Source organism: Carettochelys insculpta, chromosome 2 (assembly GCF_033958435.1).
Source record: "Carettochelys insculpta isolate YL-2023 chromosome 2, ASM3395843v1, whole genome shotgun sequence".
NCBI lineage: Eukaryota > Metazoa > Chordata > Testudines > Carettochelyidae > Carettochelys > Carettochelys insculpta.
Window position 1 is genome coordinate 199,740,651 of NC_134138.1, and position 18,824 is coordinate 199,759,474.

The window sequence follows — 18,824 nt, forward strand, 5'->3', positions numbered from 1 at the left end:
CATCTCTGCAAATTCAACCTATCAAAATCAAGTTGTTTACTTTTGTCTAGTGTGCCAGGGCACTTATGGCCTCACAATGCCAAATACACAGCAGCTGCAACTCCCACTGGCTTTAGTGGGAGTTCTAAATGCCCAATGCTTTTCAAGGACTTCCAAATTTTATTGAAGGTGCATAAAACAGAGTAAAATACAACTCAGCCATGGAATGCAGATAAAAAAATTCCTCTTCTTAGTTACTAAAGAAATCAAGTAGATTTTGTTTATTATTCATATTTATAATTGTAGCACCTAAAAGAGCTGCAGTTATGAACCAGGACCTCATTATGCTGACCACTGTACACAATATATAAAGAAATTAGATTTGTTGGTAAAGGAACCAGTGATTTCTTGAGCATAATTTTATTTTAATCCAGAAAACCTTATATTGATTTCTCTGTGTAGAACAAAAAGAATGTTTTTGTCTCCCTTATTCTTTTAATTAAATCACTAAAGCTGAGACATCAAATTCACAAAACTGAAAAGTTATAGTTCTCTGAGTAATATTAACTTTGCCAGATGGTGTGCACTCATTAAGGTACATATTTAGCATATGCTACATAGAGAAGGGTTTTGGCTTTTTTTTTTTTTAAATATTAACTTCTGTATTTCTGACTCTTATGACTTTTCCAACCTCAATATTATATTAGCATGGTTTGTTTTGTCTTAAGGAATGAAAAATATGCTAATAAGCATTTGACTTTTCACAGTAAAATACAGCATATAAATGATGAATGTAATCATCCAACATTTAAAAAAAAATGACACCAGAACATTAAGGCATCCATATTGATGATTGCTCTGATAAATGCCTTGATGAAACAACAGAGCAGATGAGCAGGAAATTACCATTTATGACATAACACAGATTTGTTTTTCTTTTGGACCTTGTCTTGTGGTTGACTCAGCCGCCATCTTTGACAGGCTGAAGCAACTGGGATTTCATAAAGCTTCCTAAAAGTCCTGTGGAAACTCTGCATGACACATTTTTAACCATGTAAGAGCAGTTGTGACATCAGCAAAGGCAACATTTTTTTCGTCTACGCAGATGAATAATTTAGAGTATTAGGTGCATGAAGCTGAGGGAAAAGATTAGAGATATTTGAAAGAAAACTGCAAGCCCAAGAGGCAGCAGTTGATTAGAAAAAAGTCCAAACTGAACTACTTATCTCCCTTCCTAAGCGCTCTGTATTGCTGCTGACAACACCTCCAGCTTCCCTGCTCTTTCCCTAAGGTTCACAGTTTTAGTGCCATTTTCTTAATATTCCTTGCTTTCCTCTTCCACACACATCAGCGATGGCGAGGAATACTACCGCTGTTTTCTTCAAGACGTCTTCCCCCTCCACCCTAACTAACTAAAACACTTTTCCATTCTCTCGTCATTTGCTGTCCTGTTTACTACCCTTCTCTCTCACATGCTCAGCACCCATACTGCACCTCTTCATTCCACCCTAAAGTCAACAGCCAAAACTATCTTCTTTGCACATCAGAGCATGTCACTTCTCTCTGAATTATTCTCTTGGCCCCCCATACCCGCTGTATTCAGTTCAAACCTCCCATCTAACCTCTTCTGCAGCCTTCATCTTGAATATTGTCTCTTGTTGCATTCTTCCTACCCACCACTGAGGCCAACCTCTACCCCTTTCATTACCTTCTTCCTCTCCCTTCTATCACCTTCATACCATCTTACATGCTGTCTCCTTGTGGCCTTAAGGCTACGTCCACAGAGCAGTGTAATTTCAAAATAATCCATTCCAGAATAGCTGTGCAAGAGAGAGAGAAATCACTTTTGATTGATACATTATCTGTTACCATCAGCCCAGCCATTTAAATCCAACAGAATCAAATGACAGAGGATTTTTAAAATCTAAAAGATTGAACAGAAATAGCTAATTATGCTGAGGAAATCACTGGTTCCTTTAAGATGCACTTTAATGTGCAGTTATACTTGGAAAAACAACTAAAAATTACAATGTGTAATTGCATGTTTGTTGCCTCTTGTGGACTTGTAAATAAAACGATGAATTTCACTATAAAACCTTTTTTGTATCTGTCATCTCTGTAAATTCAACCTATCAAAATCCAGCTGTTTACTTTTGTCTAGTGTGCCAGGGCACTTACGGCCTCATATTGCCAAATACTGAGGAGCTGCAACTCCCACTGGCTTTAGTGGGAGTTCTAAATGCCCAGTGCTTTTCAAGGACTTCTGAACTTTATTGAAGGTGCATAAAACAGAATAAAATACAGATGAACTGTAAGGTAACATCACTGGTATGTTTTTCTTCAGCAGCCAACTAGCAAAAACAACCACGTTTCCCCAAACAATACACTTTAATTTAGACAGTCTGTTGTTCTGCTGTACAGGTATAATGTTGTTTTCTTAACTTGAATGTCACTGGCTTACAAATTGAAAAGTAGCAAAATTAAAATAATGGAAGAAAATGTGAAGCTAATGCATAATTACCCAATGGATTTCACTGCCAAAATACAGTGAAGGCTGAGAGCCTAGCAGAGTGCTTTCATCTTATTTCCTGACCCTGGAGGGCTGTTGTATCATTGGGAATCTGGAACCCTCTCCTTTCCAGTCAGATACAGTATTTAGCCTTACTCATGAAACAGTCAAGATCATGCATGACCTGGGCCATGATGTCAAAACATGTTTATGTACAGAAAAGTTCTGTTCAAGGTCATTTGGGGGATGGTTTCAAAGAAAGGGTGCTGTCATAGGCACCAACTCCCAGAGTGCTCTGGGGCTGGAGGTCTCATGAGGGGAAAAAAAGGGTGCTGATCAATCAGGTGTTTCTGTCCCCATCATGGTATCATAGGGCTGGAAGGGACCTCAGGAGGTCATCTAGTCCAGACCCCTGCTTCAAGCATGATCAACCCCCCCTAAGTCATGCCAGCTCTGCTCACCACCAAACAGCTGATAATGGCTGGTGGGTGGGAGGCACTGGGGGGAAGAAGGGGAGCAGGAAGTGGGGGCAGGCCTGAGCAACACATGGTCTAGATGTCTGAGATACTGGCAGGGGTGCGCCTATCGGCTGCCTGAGAAATCCTGCCTGGGATGTGCCTCTTGGCTGCCTGAGAGATCCTGGCTGGGAGGGTAACTTCCACTCCCGTCTCCAGCCGTTGAGCCCAGGCGGGGAGTGGAAGCTGCCTCCTCCCCACCCAAGTTCTCAGGCAGCTGCTGAGCAGGGCTGCAAAGCCGCAACTGAGAAGGACTAGCATTAAAAGCGGCTCTCTCCTGCTCTACACCAGGGGACCTCAGACAAAGGGGGTTTTGAGTACCTCTAGGAAATCTGGAAGTCAGCGCCAATGGATGGTCTTGTGAATCAAGCACGAGAGTAGGACCCAGAATATTTGGATCAAACCCTAGCTCTGCTAATGCATTCCTGTATAGCCTTGGGGAAGTCACTTACATTTTTCTGTGCCTCAGTTCCCCATCTGTAAGAGTGGGAGAAAACAGATGTCCACATTTTTCTATGAGATTATAAATTCTTCAAGATAGGAACTCACTTCTTACCATGTGTATGTACAATATCCAGCACATTCATGCCTGAACTCTGAAGGTTTTGAGTGCTTTCATCATATAAATAATGCTAGTTTTATTATTTTCCTCTCTCTGACCCATGCACCTTTGGATTTACAATAATGAGATGCTTAATTTTGTGCTGGTTGGATACAGTTGTAATTCCAGCTAAATATTTCAAAAGATCCTTCAAGTAGTGTTTTAGTAATATGGAATATTTAAAATACACAACAATATAATACGATTTGGGATGCCTAAACTTTATCACTGATGAGTAATATGACTATTCCAAATATTTGTGATAAATTTTTGTATTCCCATTGGAATCGCACTAAGATGTGTGCATGGCAGATCGAGACAACTTCATAATTTTGTTGTCGTCGTCCCCATCTCTCCTAATTTAACAGTCATTTCTTGCATCTGATATCATTTTCAAACAAACCAAAATCCCACTGGTTTTTTAGTGGAACTGAGGCTCATAAATCACGTGCTAATACGTACTACTACTTAACCCTTGTACTCCGCCTGGTGCTTAGGTCATCACAAGTCTCCTCCACTTCATTCTGTCTTGGGACAAAACTTCTAGCTGGCTCCAGGAGCACCCCAGTTGTTGTCCTTCAGTCTCAGTAGTCCATCTCCACATTGTCCGAGGTCTTCCTCTTTTCCCTTTTCCTCGTGGGTTCCATGTGAGAGCTTGATGGACTGCGCTGGAAATCATCTAGTGCATCTGATATCTTTGCCCATTGTGTCGGCTGTTCCACCCTGTCTCCAGAACACTGACATTCTATGCCTGTTTTGTCTGTAAAGTGCCTGGCACAATGAGCTCTCAGTAAATGAATAATACAATGAGGAATGATTTTTAAAAAGTAGACAACGCAGAAGTGGTAGTGAAAGAAATGAAGTTCAGGGAACCAGTGATTATAACCTCTTCTCTAAATTCAGCAGCAGCACTTAGGCCCAATTGCGTGTATCTTTTGCTGTCTCTCTCACCTCTCTCCCTTTTGCTTTGAGTTATTTGACTTGTTCATTGTGCTGGGTAAATTATATACCTGACAAAGCTGGTGCATTTTAACATTCCCAAAATGCACAGAGGCTTTTTGATGTTTTCACCTAACAAATGCCCATCTTATTCCAGAGCTCAGAGCAGAAGTTGAAATTATTGAACAGATGAGTAGCAGCAGTGGCAGCAGCTCGTCAGACTCTGAGAGCTCTTCTGGGAGTGATGACGAAAGCTCTAGCAGTGACGGAGAAGAGACTGCACACACTTCCCCCTCTCAGCCACCAGCCCAGCAGTACAACAACAGAAATGCTGTTGCTAATGGCACCAGCAGGCCACAAGGAAGCAATCAGCTAATGAACACGCTCAGTAAGTAAAGGCTTGTGTGTTGTCGCTGTGAGAACCTTTGTGACACCGCTGAAAGGCATAGATTTTGGAAGCAGGCATAGATACCTGCAGGCATAGATAGAATATAGTTTACCAAATATTTATCTGAAGCAGTTGCATGTACGTAGGCTGAAATATAACAAAGGGCTTTCATTTATTTGAAGTTACAGAGGCTGCTTAGGCAACAGGGGCTTGAGCCAAAACCCAAAAGACTCCCATTGGGTTCAGTGGGTTTCAGAGCCAGCCCTCAGCAAAGCCCCAGTGGGGAGGAGAATTAGTTTTTGTTTGTTTGTTTGTTTGTTTGTTTTCCTTTAATTAACAAATCTGAGTTTTGAAAATATGGGATTGGGCATATATAGTTATTCCTTTCATGAAGAGCCTGTGCATGTGTGTCTGTTAACTAGAAGTTGATGTAGATGCATGAAGGACCTGGTGCTAATGTGTAATGACTGAACAATACAGCATGTGACCCGGGCATTGGTGTAGGTACTGTCTGGCGGCATTGGGTTATTGGGATGCTAGTTTTATTTAATAGCAGGGCTATTGAACAAGCAGGAAGGTGTTACAGAACATAGTAGATGCCCCCTTGTGACCACTCACTGGGATGGCTGTGAGGGGAATTTAGCCCTATGTGTCTCTGAATTCCCCTGGGTGGTTTAGACTTCTAGATTCTGAGCAGACTACAGCGCTCTTTCTTTCCTGGGGCTCTCTGGAGCATTTTCTGAACACTGATTCTCTTCTGCCTGTTCTCCAAAATGGAACTTCTCAGCCCATTTGTTCTAAGCCCCCAGGTCCAGTGCTAACCCCCTGAGATAACCCAGTTATTCCAACACACCTTTCTCCTAGAACTCCATCCAAGAGGTGTGAAAACTTCTGATTACGGTTTGTCTCCCACAGTCATGCAGCTGTTGCAATGCCTGTAATACCCACACCTTACTCAGTGTTGTGCTGTTCTACTTAATCACACATCACATAGGAGAATTCAGATCATACCATATAATAAACATATTACGCTGCCGCGTCGCGCTCTAGCTTGCTCTTCTCCAAGTGATTTATTGCTCAGCCATGCAGCGTAGGTGTGTGCACTTACCTCATGCACCAGTGCCTATAGAGGAGCCAGCTCAGGTGCCTCCTGGAGTAGCGCATACTGCGCTATAAGGGGCACCTCAGCCTCCTCCACCCTCAGTTCCTTCTTCCCACCAGTGATGATGCTTGGATCTTGCTTGTCTCAGCATTCATTGTTGCGCAGCAGGTCTCTACTTGGATTACCTCCTGCATTTGGACATGCTATCAGCTGGTGGGTGCTCAGCCACCTGTGCTCCCACCTGTCGGGGCTCATTCAACCTGAGCGCAAGCCTCCTGGGCACCCTTTCTCACTAATGTTCCTGACCTGGAGATTTCTAAAGCTGCTACATGATCTTTAGTGCACACCTTTGTTGCACAACCAAGCTGTGTGTATTGGCACGTCAATGTACTCCCTCCCCTTCCAGACATACTGCTTGCAGTTACCTCCATGGAATGCACACGAGCAAGCACTGGAAGAAAGAGATAGTTACCTGTTTCTGTAACTGGTGTTCTTCAAGATGTGTTCCTAGTGTCTATTCAACATCCTGTCCTCCTGCCCCACTGTTGGAGTTGTCCGGCAAGAAGAAACTGAGGGTGGATGGAGCTGGCAGCGCCCTTTCAGCACAGTATATGTGCACTAATCCAGGGGATACCTGAGCCAGCTTCCCTATGGGTACACTAATAAGGGAAAATCTTCTAGCACCAGCCCACGTGGTGAGCACATGCACCTACATGCAATGGACATGAGCAAGACATCTCAAAGAACACCAGTTGTGGAAACAGGTAACTGTCCTTGAGTCCTTGCGAGACCATCCGTGTGGCGGGAGGGAGTAAAGCAGGCAGGGTGTCCTGTGTCTCACGCAGGCTGTTACCTGCTGTCTGATCTCTAAGTTCCAAGACAGTCTAAAGGTGGGAGAATCACAGGACTCCACCCTGAGAGAGGTGAAACTGTGAAGCCAGCATCTCTGGAGTGCACATTCGGAGAGGTCAGAAAAAGGTCACAGGAGCAGCAAAATTGCACGTCACTCCCCTCTCAAATGTTTTCCCCTTCTATATCAGTAGTTCCCAACCCTTTCAGTAACAAGGCACACTCCAGTGAGAGAAACAGTTCCACAGCACACCCATTTCTTTTAGCTTTTTAACTGATTGCTCTTAAACGTTACATTTCCTATGATTATGGTCTTACTAGGGAGGTTTCCAACATAGTAGTGCATACAGTGAGTTAAATAAGGATCAGATGCATTCATGTTTCAAATCCGCCACAGAATATACTGTCTTAGACAGCGAACACTCTGAAAATCTGCTCAACGCCATGCTAGGGATGTGGGGTAAGCAATTGGCCACTGAAAGCAGGCTCCCCTCCCCACTAGCTTGTTGGAGACAGGAGGCAGGATTTAAAGCATGCGCATCTGACAAAGTGGGTCTTTGTCCACAAAGGCTTATGTTGCAAAAAAATCTGTTAGTCTCTAAGGTGCCACAGGACTTCTTGTTGTTTTTGCAGATACAGACCACCACGGCTGTCCCTCTGATACCAGTTCCAATAGGCTCCGGCCCTCCCTTCCTGTTGCGACAGCTGGGCGTGGGGACGGGCTACCCACCAGCGCATTTGAACCGGGAAGCAGCATGTCAGCTGCCTCCCAGCATGAACGGGGTCCTGTGGGGTCAGCATTTCCCCTCGGGATGGCTCTGCAAAGAGCCACCACGAGGGCAAGTTGAGGAAATGTCGCACCACACTTGGATAGTTCCCATGGCACAAGGGTGTGCTGTGGCACACTAGCTGGAAACCACTGTTCTGTATTGCTGAACCCAGCCATGCGCATAGCTGTCCCAGCCATCTTTCACTGCCAGTTTAAATGCGTAAAGAACGTGAGGATGTGAAGAAATGGTATAGAGACCTGTTTCTGCCCACCATAGGAGATGGGCAAGGGTGATGCAATTATGGCTGGTCAAATTGCTGGGTCCCCTGTCTGGTTTCTCCATATTCTGTGTGACAATCTGGACCTAAAATGTGTGCTGTGTGCTAAGTGCCAATGGGTTCTGCAGCAGATTAAGGTAAATTCAAATGTGGAAGGCTTGGGTAAATTAAATATGAAAACGAACTATGCCATCAGTATAGGGTTGCTTATATTATTGAATTTTATACTGAATTCAGTTTTTTATGGTACACCTATGTTTCTATTGAGCTACAGTGGTTTTTTTTGCTGGAAAAATTGCATTGTAAAAACTATCACGACCCAGCTGGGAGACCCAGAAAGGTGTGAGAGATGGGGTTGATGAGTTCTGGTACCTAAAAGGTAGTTGAAACTTGGTGCTGGAGTGGTGGTTCATTTTCTCTTTCTGTCCCTATTTGGACAGGAGCAGTGGGGCCGTTAAATTTTGGGGTGACAAGGAGACCAGAGGGCGATTTGACTCCCTAGCTCTTTCCAGCCTATTCTGTAAAGAATAGTAGGCATTTACGTTTGTTGAACCAATTTATCCACGGGAGAAAAATAGCTTAATAGATTTCCAGTAAGATGGGCCTTGGTTTTCACAAAACATACCTAATTCTGCCTGTGGTGTTTGTAAGTATGTCTCTTGGTGCAATGCAAAAGGGTAATTGGGTGCCTTTATGGAATGAACATGTTCATCTATATGTCTTTGAGTAATTGTCAGTACAGTATAGAATGTCCATTGGAAATCTGGTGTAGCTAATTATCATTGATTAGTCCACCAACTAGAGAGAAACGTGAAGTTTGCTAATTTGTATTTAGACCTTCACAAAGACCAGATCCAAAGCCCACTGAAGTCAGTGGGAACCGTTCCATTGACAATGGGCCTTGGATAGGCCCTTATTGAGGCGTTCAGATTTGCTGTACTTGGAATGTGAACTGGTGTCCTTGGCTATAGTCCATTGATATTTGTGTAAGATGAGGGCCAACTCTAAAGGGGAAGGCCTGCCATACTATGAAGCCCCTGCATCCCCCCCTAGAAAAGAGTCACTGTCCTTTTTATATTTTTTTTAATAGTTGTTTTAAGTAGCTCCCTTGCAGGAATATGGAGAAAGATGATATAGGCCACCTTAAAAGAAAGCATGTATGTTATCCTGGCATGGAGAAGACCCTTTTCATGTCCACCAGAATTGCTGCAAGTAGGGTGCCCAGATAGCAAGTGTGAAAAATGTATAGAGAGGATGGGGGAGGTGGGCTAATAGGAACCTATACAAGACAAAGCCCCAAATATTAGGACTGTCCCTATATAATCAGGTCTTCTGGTCACCCTAGTTGCAGTAGAGGCAGCAGACAATTCCTGCATGCCCATGATCCCCAAACTTTTCCCATCATGGCCCCCTTTTAGCTATAAGGGAACCTGTCTGCACACACACACACACCCCATTAGGAATCACACCCAAGAACAGAATGAGAACCACAAAGGGGAGCCATAGTCAGGGACATCAGGAGTCATAGTCGGGACTGGGGGTTGCAATCAGGGCTGCAGCTGCAGCAAGGACCCGCGGGCAGAACCAGAACTGCCGCTGGAGGGTAAAGCAGAGCTGGGTAGCACTCCTTCTCCACCCTGCTGAGCCCCCCCCACCCACCCACCCATTGTGCCTTTGCACCCCATAAGGGGGGCAAATCCCATAGAATGGGGAGTCCTGCAACATACTGTGAAGACAGTAGGGCTCTGGGTCTCCCAGCTTCTGACCTCAGCATCCCTTGGCTTCCCCTTCCTCACTGACTTCTGCAGCAAAGTTGCCAAATATGTTCAGCCCAATACAAGAGATGCTGGCACTTTAATGTTCGCTCCTGCTTTAGCCACAGGCCAGAAGGGACCACTGTGATCGTGTAGCCTGACCTCTCCTATATGACTCAGGCCACAGAACTGCCCCCAAGAAGGCCCCAGCTTCACAGCTGAAACTGCTCCCTTTTAAGAAGGGTTATTTTAATAGTGTGGATGGAGCCAGTGGCTTTCCTTGTGTCCTGCCCAAAAGCTGTACGTGGCACTTTGGCTGGGCAGCAGCTAAGAAGGGGAATGCCTCTTTCTGAACAGTAGCAGCATCTTTTGTGGTTGTGCCAGCCAGGTGACTCAGCTTTGTCTGGGCAGGGCCTTAAATGAACTCTGCAAATTTTAATGTACTTGAATGTGGAGAATGTTTGTATTAGACAAACAGCTGAGAGGTTGTTCATGTTTATTTCTGTGTAAATCTGATGTAAATCTCCAGTTTAAATACAATAATTCTTCAATTTTGAATATAATCAAAGTATGAATTAACTTCTGACCTGGTGTTTTTGTTTTTTTCCCCCAATAGGAAATGACTTGCAGTTGAGTGAGTCTGGGAGTGACAGTGATGATTAGGGTTGAGGTTTCTCTTTTTCTTCTGCATATATACATGAAGAAGTAATTTACTTTTTAGTGAGCCCAGTGCTGATGAGGAAACTGGCATGGAAACAGCTCCATGCGCAGAATGTTAACAGAAGCGGTGTAACCACATGGAATATCAAATATTGTCTTAAACAGAAGCTGAGGAGGATTTTACTTCATGTATTAAGTGTATATTTCATGTATATTTTTAGTCATTTAAAGTTTTAAATAGATATGTACAGGGGACAAGCCAATCCATGTTCCTATCTTTTCACAATCTGTAAAGCATAATGCATATTCTCTTGATGTATCTGAAATGTTTCTAGGTTCATAGGAGATACTCAGCAGAGTAAGTCAAGATACATGTTTAGGACAGACATGAACTAATGCTTCATTAAAAATCTCCCGAGAGCTGGAGCATAATCTAAATTTCATCACTAAACTGTCGTCTTCAGTTTGGAGGTTTTGTAATGCCTTTATTGCTATTTATGGATAAATGTGATGTGGGAGTGGTTTTAAATAGTTGTTGTAGAAGTTACAAAATTGTTTCTTCAATCATGACCTTGTCACACCAATGCCTTACAGAATTATTTTAAATACAACTTGAGTTGCTGCCTCCATAGTGAAAGGAAACAATACCAGAAGCTGCTCAAATTACCTTCATAAAGAACTGCACATTCGCACATGCACACACAGTGTGTGTGTAACATGGGCACTGCAGACAGGTATTCTTTCAAAGTAATGTTCTTGGTTGTTTTACAAAAGTTAAATAACAACCAGAACAACTTTCTCTGTTACGTCACCTCTGGACTCACTTCATTCAGGTATTCAGTTGCTAGTGAAAATGGTTTAAATATAGAATACCAGCCTTATTTAAATTACTCCAAAATATTCCATTTGGAACCAAAGAAAAAATATTTGTGACTGCAGAACCAGAGGGCCATTGCTGCCAGGTGATTACACCAAACGGAGGAATAAACAATTATCAGATGCAGATGGAAGAAGCCCACCATCTCCAAGGTTCCCTGCATGGAGTTTTCCCTAGCAGTTCCTTGGTGTGGCTCTCATACGGCACAAGCAATAAACATTTAGTCCTGTAAGATTTGGTTTGTTTCATTTTGTGCTTACCTGGGACTGAACTGTGGTGCACGAGGTTTGTGCGGCCCACTCAGCACTGGGTTCAGTCTCAGCAATGCCTACACAGCAGAAGAAAAGTGGCAGTGTATTTCTAACACAAACCAGAAAATTCAGAGCTGTGTATTCTTTTTGCCTGGCTTTTGTCTATCAGTGGTAGTCTACCATCATTTGTGTGGTTTTGTTGCCCTGTTCGTTAGGGTTTTTCTGTTTTTAGCATAATAAATTGGAGGGCACAAAGGATTTTGAGGGAAGGTTAGAAACCCTGCATTTGATATGTATTTAAATAGGCATCTTTCTTGTACATATGTTTTTAAAATATCTGATTTTAAAAAGAATATATGTATACATATTTTAACACATAACTAACAAATACAGTTGGTTTATAACCAAAATGATTTGATTTTTCTCTGTGAGTGAAGGGACTACCAATGCTCTCTTCTAGCGAGCTGTAAAAGCTTTGTTCTTAAAATTTGGTATAGTAGCTATTTAACTGAATTTGTGTTTGCAATCTAATTAGTAATAACATTGCTTCCAAAATATCATCCTGAATTTCCCTTGACTTACATTTTAAATAAGCAACGAAATATCTAATTGCTGCAACAATGCATTATAAGTTAGTCAGTGGTTGCATTGTGCCTTCTAAAATATGGAGTATTTCATAGGATGTGTTCTGATTATTCAGAGATTATATGAAATTGAAAGGAGATAAGATAACATAAAAAGGAATATACCAGATGTTGCCTGTGATCATGTCTGCAATTTCACACTCATGAAACCAGAGGACTTAAAACATACATACTCCAAAGGTCGGCATAGATCACAATTGTATTCCACTCCCTCAAAAGGTTTTATGGCCTGTTAGGAAACCATGCTGTATTCCTTAATCTTCCAGAAAAACAAATTGGAACATCCCATGTTCTCAGAAACCACACTTAACCAATTGGCTTTACAAGAAAAGCTGAGAGGAAAATGTTCTCGATTGTGTTCTTTTCTCTAGAGTCAGAGAAATGGGTATTCAGGAACACAAAGTTGAATTGCATGTAACTATTTGGAGAATACCTGTGCCTAAAGTTTGTTTGCTTTATTATAGGCTAAACATATGCATGTTTACAGTTATATAAGTAAAAAATTTGCAGTCTAAACCTTTATAATTTTTTCTCTTTCAAATTGTTTATTTAAATAAAAAATGAAGTTTATCAATTCCAATGTATGTGTGTGTTCTTTTTAACTGGGAAACTAATGGAAATGTTGCTTGGAGTTATTTGGAGTGGAAGGATATTTTTATTTATGGCAAATCTTCACGCTTTATTGTGTAACCTGTTCACTGTGTTGCGTCCCCGTTTAATGGCTGATCCACAGAGGACGTTAGTCTTATACATCTGCCACTCCTTTAGCTTAAGTGGCAGAGGTTCATGCTGTTAGGATTGGAGATCCCAGGGTCAATTATCAATGGGAACTGATGACTTGTTAAAATGGTACTTGAATGGTACAATGATGGAGGAATTACTAGAGGGAAAATCTGAGGCTGAACAACAAAACCTTTTTGAGTGAGATGCAGGATTATGGATCAGTGCCTTAAGGGAATCATTGGAAATCCCATTGCTTGTGTCTGTTCAAACCATGTATTGTAGGGAACAAATCCGGCATTGGCAGGGAGATGAGCTGACTGAGCTAATGGGTCTCTTGATACTATGTAAGAGCCAAGCATCTATAGAGGCATTTTCCCCCATTCCTCCTATTTACAAATCACTTTACCAATCTAAGTATTCCTCTTTCTTTACTTTGCGTTTCCATTATTTGGAATGTCTGGGCGTGACCCACCAATGTTCTGTACAGGTTGAACTTCTCTCATTCAGCACCCTCAGAACATGACCGGTGCCAAATGAGAGATTTTGTCGTACCACAGGAGTTAAAAATTGTCTAGCAGCAGCATTACCAACATTCCCACTGCTTGTTGTGCTCTTGGAAGACATGTAAGGGTAAATTACAGCTAAACAACAGCACAAAACACTGAGAGCCAAGACTGGTGGCTACAAACAAACTTTAAGGGGGTATGGGAAACGTGGCCATCCCCATGATAAGTGATTTTCCAGCTAACTAAAATGCTGTATTACAGCTGTTGCTGGACAAAAGAGGTTCAACCTGTAGCAATTTACAAGAGTGAAACTGGAAATGTTACAAACAGTGTGAGTGTTTACACTTACTTTTCACTCGTGCACTGCTGAAAATGATTACACAAGGCACAACACAGCAGTGAGTTATTCCCATTATTTTCTCCTCTTGGGACTTGTCTAGACCAGTGTCTCGTCTACTCTAGAATAGATAGGTCAGTTTAACTATGGCAGTGAAAATATTCACACCCCTGAGCATCATTGTTAAGCTGACTTAAGTCCCTGTGTAGACAGCACCAGCACCTTTTGGGGAGGTGGATTACCTATACAAGCAGGAAAATCCTCCCATTGGTGTAGGTATGTCTTCACTGAAGTGCCAGAGAGGCACAGGTGAGTTGCTGTAGCGTGTTAAGTATAGATGAGCTCTAGCACTCAAAAGTGTAATCAAAACAAAAGAACAGTAATGTAGCACTTTAAAGACTAACCAAATAATGTATTAGGTGAGCTTTCGTGGGACAGACCCACTTCTTCAGACCATAGCCATACCAGAACAGACTCAATATTTGATTTGTACTATAAAGCCAAATTTTCCCCTACTTAACCTCGCCAGTTTATCACATTCTGAAGTACAACTGCTTTTCCTTGGCTATATTTTCAGTACATATTAAATTGACTAAGCTAGCTACTCTTGTAGCATGGTTTCTTGTCACACCTTTGAATCCTGCATCAGGCAAGACATTCCTCATCGTGGCCAATAGCTTGTGGCTCTAGGAAATGCATTCTGGTGAGAGATTATTTTGAATTTCTTTTTTTGCGGTGTTTGAATGAGAGGATGTGAATGGCATCCACTGCTCGGGAGTGGAAGGGTAAAGTAAGGTTTTCTTTTCATCCTGCCACTGAATTGCTGTGTGAGTGAGGGCAGAGGGTGAAAGTGTTGCAATAGCTTTTTCCTCCATACAGCCTGACAGCATTTGAAAATGTGTTTGAAACTATTTGAAAATGTACCAGCTAGCAAAATCCCAATGAATTGTGGGATACTCGGGACCGAATCATGAGTTTGGACTCAGGTCTCAGAATTCCACTCAGTTCTACTAAGTGGCCCATGATCCCCTGCGATACACAGCTGATAACACGTTGAGCCTAGTAGAACACAGCAGCTTGGGATCCCTGCCCCAAATGCAGTGTGCTTATTTGGAAAAAGAGCACTGTGGCCTGGCTGGTATGATTCACACAGGAAGTAGTTTAAGCTGCTTTAAGCAAAGCAACATTGATATGGTTTTTTGGTTTCATTTGATCCATACAGAGATGTGTCGGGGAACCTCTTTACTGGGTAGACAAGAATTAAGTCCCATTTTCTTTCAATGAGACTTGTAACTTACTAAAGTAAAATCTAAACATAAGGCATAAGTCACTCAGTGCTTTTCAAAATGTTACCTTGCAAGTGTCTGCTTTCAATCTCTCATCTGTAAAGTATGAATAACAATATTTATCCACTAACAGCAGGTTTAATAGTGCCTGTAACTACAGAACATTAATGACATTTAATAGTAGCTATGGGAGTAGAACTCAGGCACTCTTCACTAGGGAAAGTAAGTTGATTGTAAATATGTCGATTCTAGCTATGCAATTGCCTAGCTAGCATTGCGTATCTGCAATTGACTTACCTGGCTGTCCTTCCTTACTGAAGAAGGTCAACGGGAGAGTTCCTCACATCAACCATCCTTAATCCTTGCATCTTGCAAGGAGTACAGGGGTCGACTGCCAACCACTGATAGGTTGACCCCTGATAGGTCCCTACCAGATGTGTGAAATTGAACCCCAGAACATCAACCCTGAGTGGGTCAATCTTCTGGGGTAGTGTAAACATAACTTTAAGGCCACCTGTCTTGGAGTCTTGAGCTTCATCTGTCTTGCCATTGTTAAGATTTTCAAAACTACCTAAGTGGCTATACTGGGTCAGACCAAAAGTCCATCTAGGCCAGTATCCTGTCTCCCAACTACAGCTAATGCCAAGTGCCCCCGAGGGAGTGAACAGAACAGGTAATCATCAAGTGATGCCCTCCTCTCTCGCCCACTCCCAGCTACTGACAGAGGTTAGGGACACCATTCCTTCCCATCCTGGCTAATAGCCATTGATGGACCTCTCTGTGAATTTATCTAGATCTTGTTTTATTCCTGTTACAGTCTTTGACTTCAAAACCTCCCCTGGCTGGAGTTCTACAGTATGACTGCATTGTATACTCCATTTCATTTGTTTTAAATCTACTGCATATTGATTTCATTTGGTGACCCCTGAGTTCTGGAGTTATGAAATGGAGTAAATAACTCTTCTTTATTCACTTTTTCTACATTAATCATGATTTTATTGACCTCTGTCATATCCCCTGGAGTCTTCTCTTTTCCCAGCTGAGAAGTCCCAGTTTTATTAATCTCCTCATAGGGCAGCCATTTTTAGATGAGGTGACAACATCTGCTGTACACAGTATTCACGGATTTATATAAAGGCAGTAAGAAAGTCTTACTCTCTCTTTCTTAGTGATTCCTAACATTCTTTACTACTTTGACTGCTGCTGCACATCGAGTGGATGTTTTCAGAGAACTATCCACAATGACTCCAAGATACTGTTCTTGAATGCTAATAGCTAATTTAATTCCCATTATTTTATACATACAGTTGGAATTGTATTTTTTTTTGCATTTAGCAACATTAAAATTCATCGGCTATTTTGTTGCCCAGTCACCTAATTTTGTGAGATACCTTCAAAGCTCTTCAGAGTTTGCTTTGGACTTGAGCAGTTTTGTATCATCTGCAAATTTTGATACCTCATCATCTACCTCTTTCTCCAGATCATTTATGAATAAGTGGAATAAGACTGGTCCCAGTACAGACCCCTGCGGGACACCACGAGTTACCTTTCTCCATTCCAAAAACTGACCATTATTCCTTCTAACCAGTTATTAGTCCACGAAAGAAACTTCCCTCTTATCCCATGACAGCTTAAGAGTCTTTGTGATGGACCTTGTCAAAGTTTTTCTGGAAATCTAAATACACTATAGCCAGTGGATCCCCCTTGTCTGCATGCTTGTTGATCCTCTCAAAGAGTTCTAGTAGATTGGTGAGGCATAATTTCTCCTCACAAAAACCTTTTGACTTTTCCCTAGCCACTCATATTCAACTATGTGTCTGACAGTTCTACTCTTTATTACAGGTTTCCCAATTTGCCCGGTACTGAAGTTAGACTTACAAGCCTGCAATTGTCAGGATCACCTCTAAATGCCTTTTTAAAAATCAGTGTGTCATTAGTTATCCTCAGTCATTGTGAATAATACAGGGAATATTATTATGCCTTTAAATAAATCACTGCTGCAGACTTCTCTGGATTCTGGGTGCAGTATTGATGTCTCCATTTGCAATGGAGTTCACCCATTGGTCACCTGTCACAGAGGCAGATGGGCTGAAGATTCCAAACCAGAAGAGCCACTGCTGCAGCACTCACCCCCTAGCACTGGGCAACACCAATGATTTAGGAACTCAAGTCCCATTTTAAAAGTAACTCAGTTATACTGAAGCCTAAGTCACAGTAAGAGCTAGGCTCTGAGGTTCCTGATTGACTTTTCAAAATGAAACTTGGGCTCCTAAATCATGTAGGTGCTTCTGAAATTTTTGTTTCTTGTGTCTTTTGGGGGACACCTCTGCTAGGCTTTCCAAAATTCACATGGGTAAACTTTTCAACTTTCACAGGCTTTGAATAACTGTCAAGACCCCAGAACCTCTGCAAAAATAGACAATGGAGGGCAGTGTGAAATATGCTGAATCATAGGTTGGAAATCTGTATAGACTTTCATGAAAACTTTTTCTCAAATTATTGCTAGCTCAGCTCTGTTCTATATTCCAATGCAAAAAGCCATGAAATGGGCATAGAGAGGCCTGGTTCTATTTAAACACAAAAAACCTCCATACAGCATCTTAGCTTCAATATGCAAACAGGTTTTTAATTTCACAGAACCAGTCACTCCATGAGCTCTTCTGCCATATTCTAGTTATCTGAAGGGAAGCCTGTTTCTCTGTTGCTTCTTTTCATCCCAATTAACATCTTGTTGGCTGCCAGACATTATTACACTTAGCCAAAATAACCAAGCATCTGTTCAGGAAAACAGCAATTAAATAGTAAATCAAACAACATGATTTTTTAATTCCTGTGCTCCAAACAAGATTTAGGTGTTTATGTTCTACCAAGACAAAGCCCCAGGTTTTGTAAGGCCCTGGATGAAATAAGACACGTGGCAGGAGACTACGCAGACGATACATGAAGGGACAGGAAAACTTAGTAACTGAGAAAAGGATCTGGGGCTCTCCGGAGGCAGAGAGCAAAGGCAGATGGAAGGACAATAAAATGTGATGCTAGAATGTCCTGTTGTTCCTTTTTCAAAGTGGATTGGTGGACTGCATGGGAAGGTTGGACAGAAGAGCATGCTGGGAAAGGGTGTTGAGAGATAGTGAGCGCCACAAGTGAAGCCTTCTCTGTGACTTCACAACTACTCCCACCTTGAATATCTGCCTTGCCCTTGCCCCCAGCTTGTTACAAAACAGTCTTGCAGCCTTTTGCAAGTGAGAAAAGTACATCATGCCAACTAAAGTTTCTTCTCCTACACTACTGTATGTAGTAACGTAAATCCACTGACAAAGACAATTAACCCCAGGGAAAATAAGAGGAGGATCAGTCCCATAATGTGTCCCTCAGCGAATATACCATGTTTAGTGAACAGTTAATCTAATGACAACTTCTGCTTCCCAGATACCAAAACTAGCATTCAAAGTATGACAAGTCTGTGATACGAATGGCCTCACGCCATACAATAATATACACTCATCCCTTGTTTAATGAGTACTTCACTTATGATTACTCGTTAATACTTACCTTTATTCAGTATATGAGTGAACTTTCCCCACTTATAGGAGCAGGGTCCCTGGCCAGGGGGGCGGAGAAATCTGCAGCCCTGCAGCTGGCTCAGCTCCAACCGTGGGGTCCCTGGCTGGGGGCGGGAAGATCCACAGTTGGAGCTTTCTCCCTCCCTTCCCTCAGACATGCAGCTGCCTGACAGCCCTGTGGCTGGGGGGAGAGAGGGAAAAGGCTCTCAGCCTGGTTCCCTCCCCTGCAATGGCAGGAACATGAAACTGACCAGCCGTGAGCCTATCAGTTCCCTGGCCCCACAAGCCATGGGT

At 42.3% G+C, this 18,824-nt stretch overlaps 1 protein-coding gene across 1 annotated transcript in view; it reads left to right on the forward strand.

Annotated features, from left to right (window-relative positions):
- Nucleotides 1-12,690, forward strand: part of EAF1 (ELL associated factor 1) — a 29,350-nt gene extending 16,660 nt beyond the window's left edge. The window contains exons 5-6 of the mRNA XM_074988312.1: nt 4,701-4,931; nt 10,300-12,690. Of these exons, the coding sequence (XP_074844413.1) occupies nt 4,701-4,931; nt 10,300-10,346 (278 nt within the window). The 3' untranslated portion in view covers nt 10,347-12,690. The remainder of the gene's footprint in view (nt 1-4,700; nt 4,932-10,299) is intronic.
- Nucleotides 12,691-18,824: the final 6,134 nt, after the last annotated feature.